The following is a 23,566-nucleotide window of genomic DNA, read 5'->3' on the forward strand; positions in this document are numbered from 1 at the left end:
CCCACCAACTGTGCCCAATGCGGTTCAAATCGTCCAAGAACATGATATAGCTCCCACCGATCTCCCGATTAGACTTCTTGAGCCCTTAAGTTAGGTTGAAAAGAGGGTGCAGATATTAATTCGCCCTAGTGGCATTGGGATATACACCTAAGCCAGTAATCGGCTTGTTGTGCGCTCTAAAAACTTTAAAGTAACCTCTAAAAAGGAAATTTTATGTTAGGAATTCCGTGCTTTTTACTAAATCCTTAATTGTTTTCAATACCATTCCCCTAAGTTGGTTCATGTCTAATATTGTGTCTCCACCTAAGTGCCGGTATCTGTTAGACGCGAAAGCCGGCAATGACAAAGGAAATGCTCCAATGTCTCATCATCTTCCCCGCATGCCCTACACATGCTATCACTTGCCGCACCTATTTTACATAAGTGAGCTCGTAGCACTATGCGTCCCGAAATGATACCAGGAACTATACTCACCTCCTTTTTGCTTCCTTTCAGTAATAGCCTCGTCTTCTCACGATCTGGATCCCCCCATAGGATTTTCGCCGTCCTACCGACCGTTTCGCTATTCCACAATGTTACATTCGTCACCCACTCCCTTAACTCGGACTGCATTGACCCGAAAGGCTTCGGGTTAACCAAGTTTATTGACGGCAGTTCTCTTTGGCCTTCACAGCCAAATCGTCTGCCCTTTCATTTCCCCTTACTCCGTTATGGCCCGGGACCCAAACAATGCGGATTTAGCCATCCTCAGAGAAGGCGTTTATCTCCTTCTTACACTGCAAGACTGTTCGTGAACTTACCTCCCTGGTTGCTATTGCTCTTATGGCAATTTTACTATCTGTAAAGATGTTCACACTCGACGTCCTCGCGTTAGCACCACACCACTTCACGCATTGCGTGATCGCCCGGATCTCCGCCTGCAGGACCGTATTGTGGTCAGGCAGTCTAAAACATATCTCAGTCCCTGGGTTCTCAATGTAAATCCCCAGGCCCCCTATGTCCTCTAGTTTTGATCCATCCGTGTAACATGATCTTCCAGATGGCAATACTAGGATTCCGTCAATCCAAGACTGTGCCGATGGCAGCAGTGCCTCGCACTCGACTTCAAGGTTAATCTTAGGTATCCAAACCGAACAGGTATCCGATCGGACACCTCTTCCCTTCCTTCAGGTTTCCTATCGTCGCCTCGATTATACCGCGATGGTATGAGCTGCTCCCATCCTCATTCCATTCTCCCATCTCCTTAAGTCTCATAGCTGTAGTGGTTGCATCGAACTTAATCTGTATGTCTATGGGTCAACATGTTCTACATGTTGACCTGAACCTGCTGTATGGTCCTTATGTTGCACTTTTTCGCCGTAGCAGTCCACCAAACTACTGAGGCGTAAGTTAGTATTGGTCTAATCACGCTGCTGTTGAGCTAGTGGACTATCCTAGGCTTCAGGCTCCATTTCGAGCTTACGGCCCGTCTACATAGTGTCCAACATAAGTGAGCCTTCTCAGTATACTCTTGAATGTGACACTTCCAATTCACTTTCCTGTCCAAGATCACACCTATGTATTTGACCTTGTCAGATATCGAAATCGTCTTATTGAGGAAACATGGTGCGTTTATTTGGCCCACCTTCTTCTTCCTCGTGAACAGGCATATTTCAGTCTTTTCTGGGTTAACATTGAGACCTCTGGGTCTAGCCCAGTCATATGTCATATGCAAGACCCTTTCGGCTCTTCTGCATAGCTCGTTCGGATCCTTATCCCTTAAAAGTATTATAATATCGTCTGCGTAGCAAATGGGTTCAAATCCCTCATCAGTCAGCATCCGTAATAGGTCATTTATGGTGGTCACCCATAGGGTGGCGATAAAATGCCACCTGTGGCGACCCCTGTGCCACTTTCTCTCTTATATTAATGCCATTGGACTCACAATTTATCCACCTGTTCCTTAGCATATGGTTTATCCAGTTTCTAAGGACCGGGTCCACCCGGTACTCATCTAAATCCTGATAAAGCCCCCATATATACCGATCTCCCGATTAGACTTCTTGGGCTCATAGAGGGCGCAACTCTTAGCCCATATGGTTGAAATTGTGCATATGTCGTTTTGGTATGACTTCTAACAACTCTTCCAATTATGGTCTAAATCGGTATATAACCCGATATAGCTGCCATATAAACCGATCTCTCAGTTTGACTTTTTGAGCCTATAGAGGGCGCAATTGTTATTCGATATGCCTGAAATTTTGAAGGTGGCGTTTTTTTATGAATGGTGTGTTTCTAAAGGGTGATTTTTTTGAGGTTAGGATTTTCATGCATTAGTATTTGACAGATCACGTGGGATTTCAGACATGGTGTCAAAGAGAAAGATGCTCAGTATGCTTTGACATTTCATCATGAATAGACTTACTAACGAGCAACGCTTGCAAATCATTGAATTTTATTACCAAAATCAGTGTTCGGTTCGAAATGTGTTCATTCACCGTAACGTTGCGTCCAACAGCATCTTTGAAAAAATACGGTCCAATGATTCCACCAGCGTACAAACCACACCAAACAGTGCATTTTTCGGGATGCATGGGCAGTTTTTGAACGGCTTCTGGTTGCTCTTCACTCCAAATGCGGCAATTTTGCTTATTTACGTAGCCATTCAACCAGAAATGAGCCTCATCGCTGAACGGTGAATGAACACATTTCGAACCGAACACTGATTTTGGTAATAAAATTCAATGATTTGCAAGCGTTGCTCGTTAGTAAGTCTATTCATGATGAAATGTCAAAACATACTGAGCATCTTTCTCTTTGACACCATGTCTGAAATCCCACGTGATCTGTCAAATACTAATGCATGAAAATCCTAACCTCAAAAAAATCACCCTTTATTTGAAAAATTCATTCCAAGAACTTGACAAATGCGACCCATGGTGGAGGGTACATAAGATTCGGCCCGGCCGAACTTAGCACGCTTTAACATGTTTCATTCTAAGGACATATGTCAACATAAACTTAGTCTTAGAATAAGCGCAGAAGATCGAGGTGCTTGGAAGGCTATTCTACGTTCTGCTAATGGGACAAATGTTCTGTCATAGCCAATTAAAGTAAAGTCCATATATTTTTTGGAGAATTCTCACTAAAATACCCCAAGCAATGCCACACCTACTTTGGCATTCTTGTAGCGCATAAGAAGTGACTTACTTAGTCTACAGCAAAAAGACTAGAAATATATCTGTAATGGCTTTTTGACACCATTAAGCTTGTACTTCTTTATTTTTTTTTTATTGATTAACCCATTTTCCCCACCCAAGGCAGTCTGATGTAGCTCTGGTTTTCTTTTCCAACTAACCTTGACACATTTACAGTTCATCAGCAGAGGGCATAAATTTAATTTCCAAATGCCCCAATTTACTTTTGAGAAATTACAAAGTCATGCCTCCACAAAAAATATCGCTTCTCAAGCAATGAAAATATTTACAATAGAATAGGCGTCTATAAGCAGTGGGAGCTTTATTTGAAGAACGATAGAAACGGCCAAACAATGACGTTACACACCAACAACAGCACCTACAATCGGAGGAACCCACAACACCCTAGCGCCAGGCAACCCATTCAAGTAGAATTAACATAAATGTACGCTTTTATCTTCACAGCAGAAAGACAGCGCCAAGGGAAATGCTCCAAAACGCAAATAAACAAACAAACGTCGCCTCAATGCGTTTGGTTTACACGATTCGTTTGTTTAATGAAAAGCAAATAATCTCTGAACTTGACCTTGGGCGCCAATGACAAAGAGAAATTTAATTAAATAATTCCACGTTTATCACTCAGACAGTCAATTTGGAGTATCATTCTGTTGCTGTTGTCTGACCTCTCTCCATTAAATTGATAAAACTTCAAAATTGCCCCAATTTGTTGTTGTTGTTTTTTTTTTTCAATTTTTATGTACATCTGTCACTCTGTTAAAGGTCGCAGTTGTATTTTTACATTCTTTAATTAAAAGCTGCATGCAATTTCTATAACGATAAAACAAAAACATTGTTGTTAATCCTTGCTCCTGTTGATAATCGCCACTGTGGGCAATTAAATAGTGTAACGTGAACAAGCAGCTTATGTAGGATTCATGCTACCAATGCAACTTTGAAATTAATATTAAAATTGCATAACGTATAAACGAATATACCATATAAGCCTTGGCATTCATATTTGGTGTATAACAGGGCTTAAGTCATTTAATATTTATCTGGTAAATGTGGCTTTACCTAGTGTTCTGATGTGGCGCTATAGAAAATTAGAATAGGATAAGGGGATATATTCACCTTGTTGAACCATTTGCAACTCATCGAAAAGTGGGATGGGAAACCCCTTATAGCCAATTAAACCGGAAAAATTTGGGAACTGTTTCACTAAGCTGAACAACTTAATACAATGGTAGTCATTGACTCTAAAGTGAGTGCGGGTTTCACTATGGGTTCGACCATTGATTTTGCAAAAATCCAAGTAAAAAGCGTTAAGTTCGGCCGTGCCGAACTTTGGATACCCTCCAACTCGGGTGTATATGTAAACCACCTTTCGTCAAAATCTGGTGAAAAATGCATACCTTATGCCCCACAGCAGCTATATCGAAATATGTTCCGATTTGGACCATATATTAGTAAGTACAAGTCATTGTTCAATTGTGTATATCAAAAAATTGGTCTTTTTGGTAGCTATATCTAAAACATGGATGGCGAAAAGCCTTAAATAAGTCAATGTGTCAAATTTCAGTGAAATCGGATAATAAATGCGCCTTTTATGGCCCCAAAGCCGTTAATTGAGAGATCGGTCTATATGGCAGCTATATCCAAATCCGATCTGGGCCAAATTACAGAAAGATGTCACGGGGCCTTACGCAGCTCACTGTCCCAAATCGGACGCGTGTTTTATGGGCGCAATACCTTAAATCGAGAGATCGGTCTATATGGCAGCTATATCTAATTCTGGACCGATCGGTGGAATATTGCAGAATTATATCGGGGGGCTTAACCTAACTCACTTTCCCAAATTTTGGCAAAATCGGCCAATAAATGCACCTTTTGTGGGCGCAAGATCTTAAATCGAGAGATCGGTCTATATGCAAGCTATATCGAAAATTTAGACCGATCTAAGCCAAATTAAAGAAGAATGTCGAAGGGCCCAACACAACTCACTGTCCCAAATTTCAGCGACATTGGACAATAAATGCGCCTTTTATGGGCTTAAAACCTTAAATCGAGAGATCGGTCTATATGGCAGCTATATTCAAATCTGGACCAATGTGGACTAAATTAAAGAACGATATCGAAGGACCTAACACAATTCACTGTCCCATATTTCGGCGACATCGGACTATAAATGCGCTTTTTATGGGCCCAAAACCCTAAATCGAGAGATAAATCTATATGGCAGCTATATCAAAATCTGGACCGATCTGGGCCAAGTTACAGAAAGATGTCAAGGGGCCTTCCGCAACTCACTGTTCCAAATCGAAATCGGACAATAAATGCGCCTTTTATGGGCGCGGGACTTTAAATCGAGAGATCGGTCTATATGGCAGCTATATCCAAATCAGGACTAATCTGGGCCAAATTGACGAAGGATGTCGACTGGGGTAACACAACTCACTGTCCCAAATTTCAGCAAAATAAGATAATTAATGTGGCTTTTATGGGCCTAAGACCCCAAATCGGCGGATCGGTCTATATGGCAGCTATATCGAAAACTGGACCGATCTTAGCCAAATTGCAGAAGAATGTCGAGGGGCCTAACACAACTCACTGTCCCAAATTTCAGCAAAATCCGGTAATAAGTGTGGCTTTTATGGGCCTAAGACCCTAAATCGTCGCATCGGTCTATATGGGGGCTATATAAAGATATAGTGCGATATAGCCCATCTTTGAACTTAACCTGCTTATGCACAAAAAAAAAAAAGAATCTCGGCAAAGTTTCAGCTCAATATCTTTATTTTTAAAGACTGTAGCGTGATTTCAACAGACAGACGAATAGACGGACGGACATGGCTAGATCGTCTTAGATTTTTACGCTGATCAATTTGGTACTCCACGTACCAAATTGCATCTAAACTGAAAAAAATTGAGGCCTATAGAGACTCAGGAACTCAAATCTCGTGCTCGGTTTATATAGGGTGTATATCTACTAATGGACTTATCTGGACGAATTTTTCCTGCTTAGTGGAGGATAAAACAAGTAAGAGCATGCTAAGTTCGACCCGGCCGAATCTCATATTCCCTCCACCATGGATAGCGCGATATCTCTTTTAAAGCAAACAAAGAATAATGATTAGGACCATAAATGAATGAAAATTGTAGAACTCATTGGTAATATTTAAGTCCATTCGGATAAGAATTGGGTCTTGTAGGGGTTCAAGAAGCAAAATCGGGAGATCGGTTTATACGGGAGCTGTATCGAGCTATAGATCAATTCAGACGGTATGGACACGTATATTGAAGGTCATGGGAGAAACCGTTGTAGAAAATTTCTGCCAAATCGGATGAGAATTACGCCCTCTAGAAGGGCGCCCCGGCAGCCGAGTTGGTAGCGTGCTTGGATTACCAGTGCAGGGGTCGTGGGTTCGATTCCCGCCAGAAACCTTGGTCTGTCGCTACTGTGGTATCACAGTGTACTTAAGTGTGTCTGTAAAGGACTGCCACTCTTACCTAACCTACGCCCCCTTGAATCTCAAGAAGTCAAGATCCCAGATCGGTTTATATGGCAGCTATGTCAGGTTATGTACCGGTATGTGTCATACCAAGCACAGTTGTTGCAAGTCATAACAAAACATCTCGTGCAAAATTTCAGCCAAATCGGATGAAAATTGCGCCCTCTAGAGGCTCAAGAAGTCAAGATCCAAGATCGGTTTATATGGCAGCTATACCAAGATATGAAGCGGTTTGTACCTTACGTAGCGCAGTCGTTGGAAGTGATATCAAAACACCTCTAAAAGCTAAAGTAGTCAAAACCCAAGATGGATTTATATGGCAGTTATATCAGGTTATTAATCGATTTAAACCATACTTAGCACAGTTGTTAAAGGTGATACCAAAACATTACGTGCAAAATTTCAGTCAAATAGGACGAGAACTGCGTCCTCTGGAGGCTCAAGAAGTCAAGACTCAAGATCGGTTTATATGGCAGTTATATCAAAACATGGACCGATTTGGCCCATTTTCAATCCCAGCTGACCTATACTAATAAAAAGTATTTGCGCAAAATTTCAAGCGCCTAGTTTTACTCCTTTGAAAATTAGCGTGCTTTCGACAGACAGACGGACGCATGGACAGACTGACGGACATGGATATATCGACAGAAGGACGTAATTGGTATACCCCCATCCTATGATGGAGGGTATACAAATCATTACTAACAAAATTTTAGCTAAGTCGGATCAAGAACTCAAATCCGGGTATCGGTTCATATGGGGTCTATATCTATTTGTGGGGGTACCACAGTAGCTCAGAGGTAAGCATATCCGCATTTGACACAGAACCTAATTTCCTTAGGTAACCACCCGCTGCTCTGCCGCAAACCGTTCGGTCTTGGCAATAAAAAGGAGGTACCTTATCATTGAGGAACACTCTTTCTCTGACCATCGCTACATTAGGTAGAATAGTACGGCCAGCGACGAATCCGATAAGCTTCCGGAATAAGTTGAAAACCAACTGGACAAAATTCGGAAGGCTACTCAGAAGAAGACATAAGCAAGATGAGCAACCAAGCAAAGAAGACATTGATTTGTATATAAATGCATACATAGAGACAGTTGGATAGACACTAGCAGGCAGCCAGACAGACGGACATGGCTAAATCAAACCAAAAAGTGATACTGTAGTAGTCGATTCGATCCCTTATTGGTGTTACAAACACAAGCACTAAGTTATAACATAACCACAGTACTCGTGTAGGGGCTTAAAGAATCTTTGCCTTTTACTATGATTAAAAAAAGTATTGGACAACTGGCCCCCTAAGGCAATTAAAAACTATCCAATGAAAGTAAATTTTCATTAAAAATAGTTAACTAATAATAAGGTTTTTTTTTTATAAAATCTGATATATTTGTTAAGTATATTTCAATATTTGCAAACTGTATTTAATTTTGTTATTAAATAATTTCTCTCTCTGTTTTACAACAGGTTTTGGTCCCGCATCGCAGCAACAACAACAGCAACAAAGCAATTCATCACCTACAAAGCGGCCACTAAGTCCCGATCATCCCAACCCAGCATTACCAATAACAGAGGTAAGCGCCAACAGTTTTTTGTGGTCAGAAATATAAAAAAAAAAAACAACTCATGAGTTGCTACGTTTTTGTCCGTCAATCATAAGTTTTAATTTTTTATTTTATGACTGTTTTACTTAGAAAAAATTTTAAATAATTTGGTTTGGTTTGGTTTAATCATCTCGTTTGTAGAGATTTTGCCACTTATTTCTTTTTTGAGGATTTTCGCTCCATAAAGCGCAGACAGCGTGTTGCCCTATAAAACTAGAATGACAGCCAAAATGTGGTTTGGTCTTTGGTCGGTTAGTCTTTTGTGGAAATATGGACCACAGTGAATAGAACGAATTATGCAAGCGTATGAAAAGCAACCAACTTTTGCTGATGACAGACACGGAGGGAGAGATAACTGCACTGTCGACCATGTCCAATGGAGTGTCAGAAAAAGATTTTGATGGCTGTTGACAGAGAAATTATGTGGTAGACATAAATATGTCATTTAGTCATAAAAATCAAACATGAGAAGATGTATGTAGCTGTATGATTTAATTTGTTTCCAGAGACTAGTCATGTCTGTCTGTATTTGGCCTTAGCTTTTGGCGGAGCCTGGGAGAAGTTATATTCATCAATTCGGCGGAAGCGCAATTGTGGTTCGTGCCCAGAGTACCTACATATCTTAGTATTATCAAGTGTTGTAGGTTCGATTCACATTAAAGATTTTGATGTTTCGCTCGTACGGGGTCAAGGGTCGTAGGTTCGATTCACCTTAGAGGCTTTGTTCTTTCGCCACTTTGACATCATAATGGATAAAATTGTCTTAGTGAGTCTGTTTAAAAATACTCCAACTCCAACTTTAACTTACCCAACATTATGGCTCTAAATATCTCTTGGGCATTTGATAAAATTTGTCTAGGTTCAGCATTGGTTTTGTTGGATGCTAATGCAATGCAAATTTTTCCCATGAACATTCCACTAAGGAACAAGGGCGAACTTCTCACATATCACTGAGTACAGTCCGATTCAAGTTTAAGCTCAATGATAAAGGCCCTACTTTTTATAGGCGAGTCCGAATGGCGTGCCGCAGAGCGACGGCATGCCGCAGAGGAGCCGTATTCGCCTTCGCGAAAGGGAGGAGTCTTCAGGTTTCACTGACGGCCCCCGGATGGAGTCAGGGACGGGATTGAGGGTTTACTCGGAGACAATCGACAATTGTATGTCAGTTAGACTGCCGGACGAGTGCACCGTCTTTCAGACATAAGTCTGTGCCATTTCGTTGGCCGCTAAGAAGAGGACCTGCTACCTTCGAAACTCAGGTTATATGTGGACAGTATGGCGGCCTTAAATTAAGGATGATGAAGTCAAAGTGCATGACGAAGTTCTTGGGGGCCCTGAATGGACTCTTGGCTCATGACGTTGTGTTGGCCTAGGTTCCCAGACAAATCGGTGTTCTGAAAAATGAGAAGGTGGACGAATATGTCAGGATGTGTAAGACCGGACCTGTGGCCGGTCTTGCACACATGACTTTTGTCGAACAACTTATAATAGTAAATGGGATGGACAGAATGGAGACGGTGGCGAGATAAGAAGCTGTGAATGGATTTCGATTTGCTAGGGCACTCGGGCCAGATGTTGACCGGCAGTTGACGAAGAAGTTGCTGTCCCTTGATAAGGGTATTTAAATTCGATTAGAGGAGTGATAAAGAAGTTGCCGGCCAGCTGTTGGCCGGCAGATGACGCAGAAGTTGCTGTCCCTTGATGAAGGTTCATTAAAATCGATTACAGGGATGATTAAGAAGTTGCCGGGCAGCTGTTGACCGGCAGATGACGAAGAAGTTGCTGTCCCTTGATAAATGGTCATTAAATTCGATTACAGGAGTGATAAATAGACACTGTGCGATAGGTCATATGACTGCGCGTATGGGACTACTGTGGAGGATGTCGATTAGGAAACGATCGTGCACCTGCTCTACTCATGTCCAAGTCTACAGAGACATAGACATTCCATCCTAGAGACGCTATTCTTTTTCAATATCGGCGAGCTTGCAGATGTGTCTCTAAGGAGTTTCTTCAGAAACGTTTCAGCAGGGGACACGTAACATTAAGACCTCTGGGTCTAGCCCAGGATCTAATTCTTCTATTTTATGCACAACCTCTTGCAGGGCAGTCTCCACCGACCTTCCTTTGACATAGGCATGCTGTTTGGATTTAAACAGTTCGCTGGATGTCCTACTCTTGTCCACAATACGCCCCACGGTTTTGAGTTAAAGGACGTAAAGCTTATAGGTCTGTAGGCCTTTGGTGTCGCATAACTTGCCTTGTCGGGCTTGGGTATAAATAACACCCTTGCCTCCTGCCAGGCTTTCGGAGTATATGCAAGTCCCAGGCACGCTGTGAAAATATTGGCCAGGTAGGACGCCAGAGGGTCTGCCTCCTTCTGCAGTAACGCCGGAAATATCCCATCAGGTTCGGGAGATTTAAATAGTTTGAAGCTCCTCATGAATTCCTTCACCATAAATTCTGAAGTGTATCGTTCCGTCTTCCAACAACAATGCCAAGCATGGTCTAAATCTGTTTATAAACTGATATAGCTCCCATATAAACCGATTTGATTTAGATTTGATGTCATGGTCCCTTAGAGGGTCTACACGGCAATAATTTTTCACTAGCCCGAAGTGGATTTGTTCTAACCAAAATAATTCTTCTTCGTTTTACTTCAAAACTGATGTCGTTAGTTTCTTATATGGCTATAGATCTGTCGAAGGCGGCTTAGCTGTCGACGAAAATATGGTAGAAACCAGGATTTTCCAGGATTAAGCTCAAGTTAAATTTCTGTTCTACAGATATGCGTTCTTCCAGCCAGATCGCGCAGACGAGCTAATGCGTACACCCTAATAGCAAGTAGTCTCTGGTCTTAAATAAAACATTTACCTACCTATCCGCTTATGCCGCTTTGTAGTTCTTCACTCGGGTTACTGCTTTCTATATACCAACATTCTATATCAACATTAGGAAATAGTTCTACGGTACCATCGTCGCCACCACTATCGGATACCAGCAGCTGGGAAAAGTGTTCCATATCCATATCCTTATCACATTTTTGTATGTGCAGATGGATATGCCTGTACCAAAGCCAACCTGGATCTGAACATTTCCATACGCTCACACTCCCATTTTATACCCTCCACCATAGGATAGGGGGTATACAAATTTCGCGATTCTGTTTGTAACTATTCGAAATATTCGTCTGAGACCCCATAAAGTATATATATTCTTGATCGTCGCGACATTTAATGTCGATCTAGCCATGTCCGTCCGCCTGTCCGTCCGTCCGTCTGTCTGTCGAAATCACGCTTACTTCCGAAGGAGTAAAGCTAGTCGCTTGAAATTTTGCACAAATACTTCTTATTAGTGTAGGTCGGTTAGTATTGTAAATGGACCATATCGGTCCATGTTTTGATATAGCTGGCATATAAACCGATCTGGGATCTTGACTTCTTGAGCCTCTAGAGGGCGCAATTATTATCCGATTTGCCTGAAATTTTGTCCGACGGATTCCCTCATGACCGTCAACATACGTGTTTATTATGGTCACAATCGGTCTATAGCCCGATACAGCTCCCATATAAATCGATCTCTCTATTTTACTTCTTGAGCCCCAAAGGGCGCAATTCTTATTCGAATTGGCTGACATTTTACACAGGTCTCCAACATATAATTTAATTGTGGTCCAAACCGGATCATATCTTGATATTGCTCTAATAGCAGAGCAAATCTTTTCTTATATCCTGTTTTGCCTAAGAAGAGATGCCATGAAAAGAACTCGACAAATGTGATCCATGGTGGAGGATATATACGATTCGGCCCGGTCGAACTTAGCACGCTTTTACTTGTTTTTTCTCTTTTCTTACTGTGGTATAGACGATCTCCTTCTTCGATTGACCCGAAACCACTGCTTCTCATAACGCGTCCCTACTGACTTCAAAATTGGTCTGTATGCCTCCTTCTTGACTTCAGTGACATTTTGTTCCTTGGGAGAGACTTGTGGTACCAAAGTTTATACCAGTTAGAGCTAATTCATGAAAATTTAGTTCAGAATCTTTGATGGCGGTTTTTATTCAAACTTCCATCGTGCCTTGGTAGCACCTTTTTGGCAGTGTCTTTTGTGGCTTTTTGTGTATCGAGGTAGTTAATGATTTTACCATAATTCTATCCATCCCCTGTCTTATTAAATTTATGTTGAAAACATTAATTGTTTTTAATTTTATAGCTACTGCAATTGCTTCAATTATTCTTGCAAAGGTTATCCTTTCCTTATTTCTCTCTTTACTTTTGTTTCGTTTTCAGTCTGCTAGTCCTGCTATGAATCGTATGGGATGGGCATTGCGGACACTTCTGGTTGCTGATAACTCAAGCTGTTTAAAGGATAGAAAAGTAAGTAGAAAATTTGCAACGACACCTCCGCCATAACTACATTTCCGACAATCACTACACCGCATACAAACACACTCACATCCGGCCATCTGGAGCAAGCAAAACCCCAGGATGAGCCAGTTACCAAACCCAACAAGTGCACATACATACAACTTCACTGCTAGTATAACATCCAACATCCTTCTCTAACCAACAAAGGACATTGAATGTTTATTTAATTGATTTTAAGTAGAGTGATAAAATATAACTGTGGCAGAATATGGACATGGACGGACACTTGCAACCACGACCACACATTTATATTAATGTTGGGCAAGTGGTAAAAAGAAAATACGATGGTAAATATGATGTTTTGTACACTTGTAAAAAAATCGCAAGAACTACCATGATCCGAATACAACGACAATGGAAGAGATTAAACTTTACTTTACTTTAATTGGCTGTGACAGAATATTTGTTCCTATATCCGAACGTAGAATAGCGTTCCAAGCGCCTCGATCTTCTGCGCTCATTCTAAAATCTCTGACACCAAGTTTCGAGGTGTCTCCCACAACTTGATCTTTCCATCGGAGTTTTGGTCTTCCCGGTTTGCGTGTACCACCGTGTTTGCCTTCAAAAGACTTCTTTGCTGGAGCTTCTTCATCCATTCTGACAACATGACCTAGCCAACGCAGCCGTTGTATTTTGATGCGTATAACTATGCTATCGTCGTCATACAGCTCGTGGTTCATACGTCGCCTATATTCTCCATTAATTTTATTATATTTTACGAAGAATCTTTCTCTCAAATACTCCAAGCACTGCCTCATCTGCTTTCACAAGTACCCATGCTTCAGAAGCCTATATCAGCACGGGTAGTATCAGTGTCTTGTATAGTGTAATCTTGGTCTGTCAAGAGGCATCTGTTTGCCAGTATTATTCTTCGCTTTATCACAAAACTGGTGTCATTCCTTTCGGTTACGGTCGTGCCGAGGTAGATAAAGTTACTTACTGTCTCAAAGTTGTGGTTCGCAACTTTCTCCATTATCTTTATCTGCTTGTTGTGCAAGGCTTTTAGGAAGTTGAAACCATCCATTTCGTCTTATCTCCATTTACCGCCAGACCCATTTTCACTGACTCTCTTTCGATTCTTTCAAAGGCTGCAGTTACTACTTCCGGTGACCCACCTGTGATATCGATGTCGTCGGCATAGGCAAGTAGAATGTGTTCTATTGTGATTAGTGTGCCATATTCACATTTGCATCTCGTATAATCTTCTCCAGCAGGATATTAAAGAGATCACACAATAGGCTGACTTCTTGTCTGAAACCTCGTTTAGTTTTAAATGGTTCGGAGAGATTCTTTCCTATTCTTACTGAGGAACGTGTATCAGCAAGTGTCATCCTGCAGAGTCTTATTAATTTTGCAGTGATACCACACTCAGACATGGCTTGAAATACCTTTGAACGTAAAGGAGTATCGAAGGCGGCTTTGTAGTCAACAAAGAGATGGTAGGTGTCGATTTGTCCTTCTCGGGTCTGTTCCAGAATTTGGCGCAGTTTGAATATCTGGTCTAGAGTGTATTTACCAGGTCTAAAGCCGCATTGATAGGACCCTATTATCACACTGACTTTAGGTTTCAATCTTTCACACAGTACGCTCGAGAGTATCTTGCATGCGATGGGGAGGAGACTTATTCCTCTGTAGTTGGCACATTCCGTCTCGTCTCCTTTCTTGTGTACGGGACATAGTATGCTTAGGTTCCAATCATCGGGTGTGCGTTCTTTTAGCCAGATTGAGCAGATAAGCTTATGCATATGCCTTATCAGCGTGTCGCCCTCGGTCATAAATAGTTCTGCGGGTAACCCGTCGGATCCTGCTGCCATGATGTTCTTTAATCGGGTCACTGCTACTTGGACCTCATTCTGGCTAGGAGGTAAACATTCTATACGTTCATCAGGGATTGGTTCTGCGGTATCCTCTTCGCCGCCAACGTTGGACACTAGCAGTTGGGTAAAATGTTCTTTCCTCAGCATGTTATCTGTGTCAGTTACCAAATTTCCATTTTTGTCTCCGCAGGAGGATGTGCCTGCACCAAAGCCATCGGTTTGATGTTTAATTCTTTGGTAGAATATCCGGACTACATTCTGACTGCTGTACATCTCAATTCGCTCACACTCACATCTTTCCATTTCCTTTTGCTTTCTGCGGAATAAACGTTTCTCGCCTCTCCTTCATCTGGCGCGTTGCTACTGATTGCAGGGTTGCTCTATATGCCGCATTCTTGGCTTCAGTAGCATCTCGACACTCTTGGTCGTACCATGGGTTTCTTGGAGGAGGCTTCCGGTATCCAAGTACGGATTTCGCGGCATTTTCCATGGAGTGGGCAATAGTTTGCCACTGCGCCATTTTATCATCAGAACAAGGATTGCTTTCATCAAGCAGTTAAGTCAGTCGAATGGAGTATGGCGCTGCATTTGTTATGTTTGCAGCTTTTCAATGTCCAGCTTCCGTGTAGTGTTAGATCGTATTTTCCGCGCCATGTTCACGCGAAACTTTGCTGCAACAAGGTTATAATCTCGCTCGTTGATCGTACATCTAACACGATGTATGAATGCCTTCCATCTATCACAACGTGATCAATTTGGTTTCTCGTATTTTGATCGGGTGACAGCCATGTGGCTTTGTGAATATTTTTATGTTGAAATCTGGAGCTACTAACTACCATGTTTTTTGCCGCGACAAAATCTATCAGCCTCAACCCATTACTGGGCGTTATCTCGTGGAAACTAAACTTTCCGACAGTTGGACTAAAAATATGTTCCTTCCCTATCTTCGCATTAAAATCTCCCAGAACGATTTTAATATCATGGACGGGGCAGCGGTCATATTCTCTCTCTAGGCGATCGCAGAAAATATCCTTGGTCTGCTCGTATTTGTCTTCCGTCGCACAGTGGGCCAAATGGCAAAAAAATTGGAAATAAGTCTACAACTTTTTATCTGTTGATTTTAGCCATACAAAATGTTCTAGACATTTGTAGAGGAGGACATAGGCTTTCAGAAAAGTGCTGTTGTTGGTCCATATCTTTAATACAGGGTGAGCTACAGGGTGTGAAAGTTGACCACTTTTGACTTCTCCAAGCTTCTGGGGGCCATAACTTTTGATCTACTCAACCGATTTACATGATTTAGGACTCTAGAGAAAGAGCTTGACAAGATCTAAAAAACTTATGCATAAAGTACCATGCCATCGTGTACTGTTAAGGAGTTATGAATTGTTTAATTTTAAAATATGAAAATTTGGCCTTGGTTTTTTTCAGTGTTTTTTTAATAACTCCGTCAATTTTAAAGCTATAAACTTCATACTTCACACAAATTATGCCAGCATATGTGTGCATAAAATACAAAAGGAATCACGTGAATATCTTTAGCGGTTTAAAAATGGCATCGTTTTCAATATGAAAAATATTTTTTTTGTCAAAAAATTGCAAAATTTTTCAAAAAAGATACTCCCATTTCCTTTAAGTTTTCGCAAACTTTGGCCGTCAAAGCATTATCATTTCTTTCCATTTTCACAAAGTCGAGGTATTAAGAAAAGTTTTAAGTGCTAATTTGGCTAATTTCGATATCAAACAACACCGTTATCTTAAGACCAAAATGGCCAATTTTTTTACTAAACTTCAAAAGTTTCTCACTGGAAAAAAAGTTCCACGGGGATTTTTTCGCTTTTTTTGAACTTAAATGAAAGCTTAAAATGTTCCCAACATTTTAAGGTATGTCTCGCCATATCCTAGCCATAAATGAGATCGTAGCGATCAAAATACTGAAAAAAGTCAATTTTCAAGTAGTGCTATATTCATTGCTAAAAAACAAGTATTACGTCACATTTTATTGCAAAGATGTTAAATAAACTTTTATTTGGTAACACTTCTTCTACAAAACACAAAAAGAATCATGGAAATATCTCTATTCTATTCCATTTTATGGAACCGGCAATAAAAAAGTCAATTTTTCAAAAAAGTCGAATTTCCCAAATTTTGTTTTTGTTGTCCTAATTGCACATGACACACTATAGCCATATTTACGCAACATACCTTATCGTAAAGGAAATTTTCATACCTTTCCAACGATGTATAAAACATTTCTCAACTCGGATTCTATCTACTCTAAAATTCATTTACACTTCATTAAACTCTATATAAAAATGTCTATTTGTGAAATGGAACCTTATATGGGGCCTACACTAAAACATTGATAGATTTGCCCAGGGTTTACAATACAAATGTGTTAGAATAAAAAAAGGTCTCCTGCCAAAGTTTAAAAAAATTGGAATAAAAATATGTGTTTTAGAGCGAAAACACTTCGCATCGGCGTGCGTTTGTATAGTACCTACATCTATTTTTAATGTAAGCTGATGATTTTTGAATAAAAAGTAACCTAGAAATATACCTGCATATATATATATATTTGTGTTAAGATTTGATGCAGACAAATGTTACCTGTTTCGCTATGTCGAATTCCCAGGAAATCCACCGTATCAATGAATGTGAAAAAACCTACCCATAAAAAATTCATTGTCATTTTTTTTAACCAAATTCGAGTCCAGGTAAATAATTATAGAAGAGTAAGTAAAAAGAGGCACTTTGGACCCCTTTTTACGATTGCGTCTGATACCTGAAATGGGTCATTAATTGTGAATATATTGCATAAATATTTGAACAAAATCCAAATTTTCTTCATTATATTTTGTAGAGGCGTAAAGGACATTTATAAGTTATGGAAGTCATACTGAAGTATTCCACTCTTTCGAAAATTGTATGGGACATCAAAAATGATTCCAAATCATACACGGAGTCATTTAAGGAACTTGTTTACACTTTGGACCACATATATGGAATAAGGCTAAATAAAGACGCTTTAGACAAACTTGAAAAATTCTACAAATCATTTGAGAGAAGGTTGCCAGAATGTTCATTCGCAAAAATCAAGTTTTTCAAAATGTATGAGAAGTGGCTGAAATCGGATCTACTTATTGAAATTAAACCGCTGATTCCCGGCCGGCCTAGCAAAGCATACGACGAAGTTACGGAGAAAACCAAAAAGAAAAAACAAGAGGAACTATTGGCGGCACATCCGCCAAATTTAATAAAAGATACGTTCAAAACAGCATTGTTAAAAACACAACCAAAAAATGTTGGACGAATTGTCGATGTTTTACCATTAGCATCTCCGAAAAGGGTAAAGAGAATGGTAGAAAGTATTCCAACTCCAAAATCGACTACAGAATTCACGGAGGAAGATGCACTGGCCCTGATTTTGAACCTAGGCCTCTCAAGAAACAAATACTCAACAATGAGGAAGGCTCTTCGTGAAAAAGGATGGGGTTGTTTACCCTCAAAACATAAATTGTACAACACCAGGACGAAAATGGTGCCATCAAATATATACGTGGACGAATTAAAAGCAAGAGTGAAACTTGCTGATCTTGTTGAAAATACAGCTGTTAGAATTATTTCTAATTTTACTGAAGAACAGTTGAACACATGTAATAATTCCGAAGTGGTTTTGATCAGCAAATGGGGTTGTGATGGATCATCTGGATTTTCCGAATATAAGCAACAAACAGAAATAGATACCAACTTCGCATCAATTTTCATGGCATCATTAGTACCATTGAGAATGAGATTGTACAAGGACCAATCTTCATCATCGAAAGAAAATGCATTTCAAGATATATGGATAAATAGAACACCTGGGTCAAAATATTTATGTCGCCCAATTCGGTTTGAGTATACAAAGGAAGACCGGAACACAACACGATCTTTGGTGAACGAAATAAAGGAAGAAATTGCTGCATTACCCATGATTGTTATAAACCAATTGGGAAGAAATATAAAAGTTTCGTTTCAACTACAACTCACTATGATCGATGGAAAGGTGGCAAACGCATTAACTGGCGTTATGTCCAATTGGAGATGCAATATTTGTGGCAAGAAGAATGGGCAATTCGAGGACAAGTCTGATGAAAATTTAGTAAACGAAAATGCGCTCAATTTCGGTATTTCGCCCCTGCACTGTAGAATTCGATTCATGGAGTATTGTTTGCATTTATCGTATGACCTTAAATATCGGACTAGCCCTGGAAACCGCGATGTCTCTGCTAGAAACAACCAAGATCTTCACAAAATGAGGCAGGAAGAGAAGAATCGAATCCAGTTGGAGTTTAAACAAAAGGGACTTATAATAGATAAACCTCTTTACGGATACGGAAGCACAAATGATGGCAACTCGGCAAGGCGGTTTTTTGAGGACCCCGTATCGACATCTAAAATAACCGGTCTTGATGAACACTTGCTAAGACGATTCAAAGTGATTTTGGCTGTAATCAATAGCAAAAAGATGATAAATTCAACCAAATTTGAAGCTTATAGTAATGACACAAAAAACATTTTATCTGATTTATATTCGTGGAAAGCTTTAACACCGACAGTACATAAAGTCTTACATCATGGCAAGGAAATTGTGGAATACAACATACTTCCGTTAGGAGAACTTACAGAAGAAGCTCAGGAATCCCGTAATAGAGATGTTAAACAGTTCCGGCTTTTCAATACCCGAAAGAGCACCAAATTTAACCAAAATTATGATTTACTTCAATATTTATTGTTATCGTCTGATCCGGTACTATACAGCATCAGAACTAAATGGCTACCAAAAATATGTGACGATATAGATAAGGACGATCCCGATGCCATTCAAATTAAAGAGCTTTTAAATTTTGATACCTTAGATTATTTGGTAGAGAATAAAATCAAATAATACAAAACTAAAATGCTTTTTTATTTTGGGAGTAGCTAATATACATATAAACGCACGCCGATGCGAAGTGTTTTCGCTCTAAAACACATATTTTTATTCCAATTTTTTTAAACTTTGGCAGGAGACCTTTTTTTATTCTAACACATTTGTATTGTAAACCCTGGGCAAATCTATCAATGTTTTAGTGTAGGCCCCATATAAGGTTCCATTTCACAAATAGACATTTTTATATAGAGTTTAATGAAGTGTAAATGAATTTTAGAGTAGATAGAATCCGAGTTGAGAAATGTTTTATACATCGTTGGAAAGGTATGAAAATTTCCTTTACGATAAGGTATGTTGCGTAAATATGGCTATAGTGTGTCATGTGCAATTAGGACAACAAAAACAAAATTTGGGAAATTCGACTTTTTTGAAAAATTGACTTTTTTATTGCCGGTTCCATAAAATGGAATAGAATAGAGATATTTCCATGATTCTTTTTGTGTTTTGTAGAAGAAGTGTTACCAAATAAAAGTTTATTTAACATCTTTGCAATAAAATGTGACGTAATACTTGTTTTTTAGCAATGAATATAGCACTACTTGAAAATTGACTTTTTTCAGTATTTTGATCGCTACGATCTCATTTATGGCTAGGATATGGCGAGACATACCTTAAAATGTTGGGAACATTTTAAGCTTTCATTTAAGTTCAAAAAAAGCGAAAAAATCCCCGTGGAACTTTTTTTCCAGTGAGAAACTTTTGAAGTTTAGTAAAAAAATTGGCCATTTTGGTCTTAAGATAACGGTGTTGTTTGATATCGAAATTAGCCAAATTAGCACTTAAAACTTTTCTTAATACCTCGACTTTGTGAAAATGGAAAGAAATGATAATGCTTTGACGGCCAAAGTTTGCGAAAACTTAAAGGAAATGGGAGTATCTTTTTTGAAAAATTTTGCAATTTTTTGACAAAAAAAATATTTTTCATATTGAAAATAAAAGATACGTTCAAAACAGCATTGTTAAAAACACAACCAAAAAATGTTGGACGAATTGTCGATGTTTTACCATTAGCATCTCCGAAAAGGGTAAAGAGAATGGTAGAAAGTATTCCAACTCCAAAATCGACTACAGAATTCACGGAGGAAGATGCACTGGCCCTGATTTTGAACCTAGGCCTCTCAAGAAACAAATACTCAACAATGAGGAAGGCTCTTCGTGAAAAAGGATGGGGTTGTTTACCCTCAAAACATAAATTGTACAACACCAGGACGAAAATGGTGCCATCAAATATATACGTGGACGAATTAAAAGCAAGAGTGAAACTTGCTGATCTTGTTGAAAATACAGCTGTTAGAATTATTTCTAATTTTACTGAAGAACAGTTGAACACATGTAATAATTCCGAAGTGGTTTTGATCAGCAAATGGGGTTGTGATGGATCATCTGGATTTTCCGAATATAAGCAACAAACAGAAATAGATACCAACTTCGCATCAATTTTCATGGCATCATTAGTACCATTGAGAATGAGATTGTACAAGGACCAATCTTCATCATCGAAAGAAAATGCATTTCAAGATATATGGATAAATAGAACACCTGGGTCAAAATATTTATGTCGCCCAATTCGGTTTGAGTATACAAAGGAAGACCGGAACACAACACGATCTTTGGTGAACGAAATAAAGGAAGAAATTGCTGCATTACCCATGATTGTTATAAACCAATTGGGAAGAAATATAAAAGTTTCGTTTCAACTACAACTCACTATGATCGATGGAAAGGTGGCAAACGCATTAACTGGCGTTATGTCCAATTGGAGATGCAATATTTGTGGCAAGAAGAATGGGCAATTCGAGGACAAGTCTGATGAAAATTTAGTAAACGAAAATGCGCTCAATTTCGGTATTTCGCCCCTGCACTGTAGAATTCGATTCATGGAGTATTGTTTGCATTTATCGTATGACCTTAAATATCGGACTAGCCCTGGAAACCGCGATGTCTCTGCTAGAAACAACCAAGATCTTCACAAAATGAGGCAGGAAGAGAAGAATCGAATCCAGTTGGAGTTTAAACAAAAGGGACTTATAATAGATAAACCTCTTTACGGATACGGAAGCACAAATGATGGCAACTCGGCAAGGCGGTTTTTTGAGGACCCCGTATCGACATCTAAAATAACCGGTCTTGATGAACACTTGCTAAGACGATTCAAAGTGATTTTGGCTGTAATCAATAGCAAAAAGATGATAAATTCAACCAAATTTGAAGCTTATAGTAATGACACAAAAAACATTTTATCTGATTTATATTCGTGGAAAGCTTTAACACCGACAGTACATAAAGTCTTACATCATGGCAAGGAAATTGTGGAATACAACATACTTCCGTTAGGAGAACTTACAGAAGAAGCTCAGGAATCCCGTAATAGAGATGTTAAACAGTTCCGGCTTTTCAATACCCGAAAGAGCACCAAATTTAACCAAAATTATGATTTACTTCAATATTTATTGTTATCGTCTGATCCGGTACTATACAGCATCAGAACTAAATGGCTACCAAAAATATGTGACGATATAGATAAGGACGATTCCGATGCCATTCAAATTAAAGAGCTTTTAAATTTTGATACCTTAGATTATTTGGTAGAGAATAAAATCAAATAATACAAAACTAAAATGCTTTTTTATTTTGGGAGTAGCTAATATACATATAAACGCACGCCGATGCGAAGTGTTTTCGCTCTAAAACACATATTTTTATTCCAATTTTTTTAAACTTTGGCAGGAGACCTTTTTTTATTCTAACACATTTGTATTGTAAACCCTGGGCAAATCTATCAATGTTTTAGTGTAGGCCCCATATAAGGTTCCATTTCACAAATAGACATTTTTATATAGAGTTTAATGAAGTGTAAATGAATTTTAGAGTAGATAGAATCCGAGTTGAGAAATGTTTTATACATCGTTGGAAAGGTATGAAAATTTCCTTTACGATAAGGTATGTTGCGTAAATATGGCTATAGTGTGTCATGTGCAATTAGGACAACAAAAACAAAATTTGGGAAATTCGACTTTTTTGAAAAATTGACTTTTTTATTGCCGGTTCCATAAAATGGAATAGAATAGAGATATTTCCATGATTCTTTTTGTGTTTTGTAGAAGAAGTGTTACCAAATAAAAGTTTATTTAACATCTTTGCAATAAAATGTGACGTAATACTTGTTTTTTAGCAATGAATATAGCACTACTTGAAAATTGACTTTTTTCAGTATTTTGATCGCTACGATCTCATTTATGGCTAGGATATGGCGAGACATACCTTAAAATGTTGGGAACATTTTAAGCTTTCATTTAAGTTCAAAAAAAGCGAAAAAATCCCCGTGGAACTTTTTTTCCAGTGAGAAACTTTTGAAGTTTAGTAAAAAAATTGGCCATTTTGGTCTTAAGATAACGGTGTTGTTTGATATCGAAATTAGCCAAATTAGCACTTAAAACTTTTCTTAATACCTCGACTTTGTGAAAATGGAAAGAAATGATAATGCTTTGACGGCCAAAGTTTGCGAAAACTTAAAGGAAATGGGAGTATCTTTTTTGAAAAATTTTGCAATTTTTTGACAAAAAAAATATTTTTCATATTGAAAACGATGCCATTTTTAAACCGCTAAAGATATTCACGTGATTCCTTTTGTATTTTATGCACACATATGCTGGCATAATTTGTGTGAAGTATGAAGTTTATAGCTTTAAAATTGACGGAGTTATTAAAAAAACACTGAAAAAAACCAAGGCCAAATTTTCATATTTTAAAATTAAACAATTCATAACTCCTTAACAGTACACGATGGCATGGTACTTTATGCATAAGTTTTTTAGATCTTGTCAAGCTCTTTCTCTAGAGTCCTAAATCATGTAAATCGGTTGAGTAGATCAAAAGTTATGGCCCCCAGAAGCTTGGAGAAGTCAAAAGTGGTCAACTTTCACACCCTGTAGCTCACCCTGTATTAAAGATATGGACCAACAACAGCACTTTTCTGAAAGCCTATGTCCTCCTCTACAAATGTCTAGAACATTTTGTATGGCTAAAATCAACAGATAAAAAGTTGTAGACTTA

General features: G+C 39.0%; 1 protein-coding gene across 3 annotated transcripts in view; it reads left to right on the forward strand.

Annotated features, from left to right (window-relative positions):
• LOC106087471 (rap guanine nucleotide exchange factor 4) overlaps positions 1 to 23,566 on the forward strand; it is a 528,050-nt gene that overhangs the window by 418,956 nt on the left and 85,528 nt on the right. For all 3 annotated transcript variants that reach the window (XM_059370594.1, XM_059370595.1, XM_013252522.2), the window contains 2 exons: positions 8,157 to 8,263; positions 12,584 to 12,670. In XM_059370594.1, the coding sequence (XP_059226577.1) occupies positions 8,157 to 8,263; positions 12,584 to 12,670 (194 nt within the window). The remainder of the gene's footprint in view (positions 1 to 8,156; positions 8,264 to 12,583; positions 12,671 to 23,566) is intronic.

The sequence above is a fragment of the Stomoxys calcitrans genome, chromosome 5, assembly GCF_963082655.1.
Source record: "Stomoxys calcitrans chromosome 5, idStoCalc2.1, whole genome shotgun sequence".
Taxonomy (NCBI): Eukaryota; Metazoa; Arthropoda; class Insecta; order Diptera; family Muscidae; genus Stomoxys; species Stomoxys calcitrans.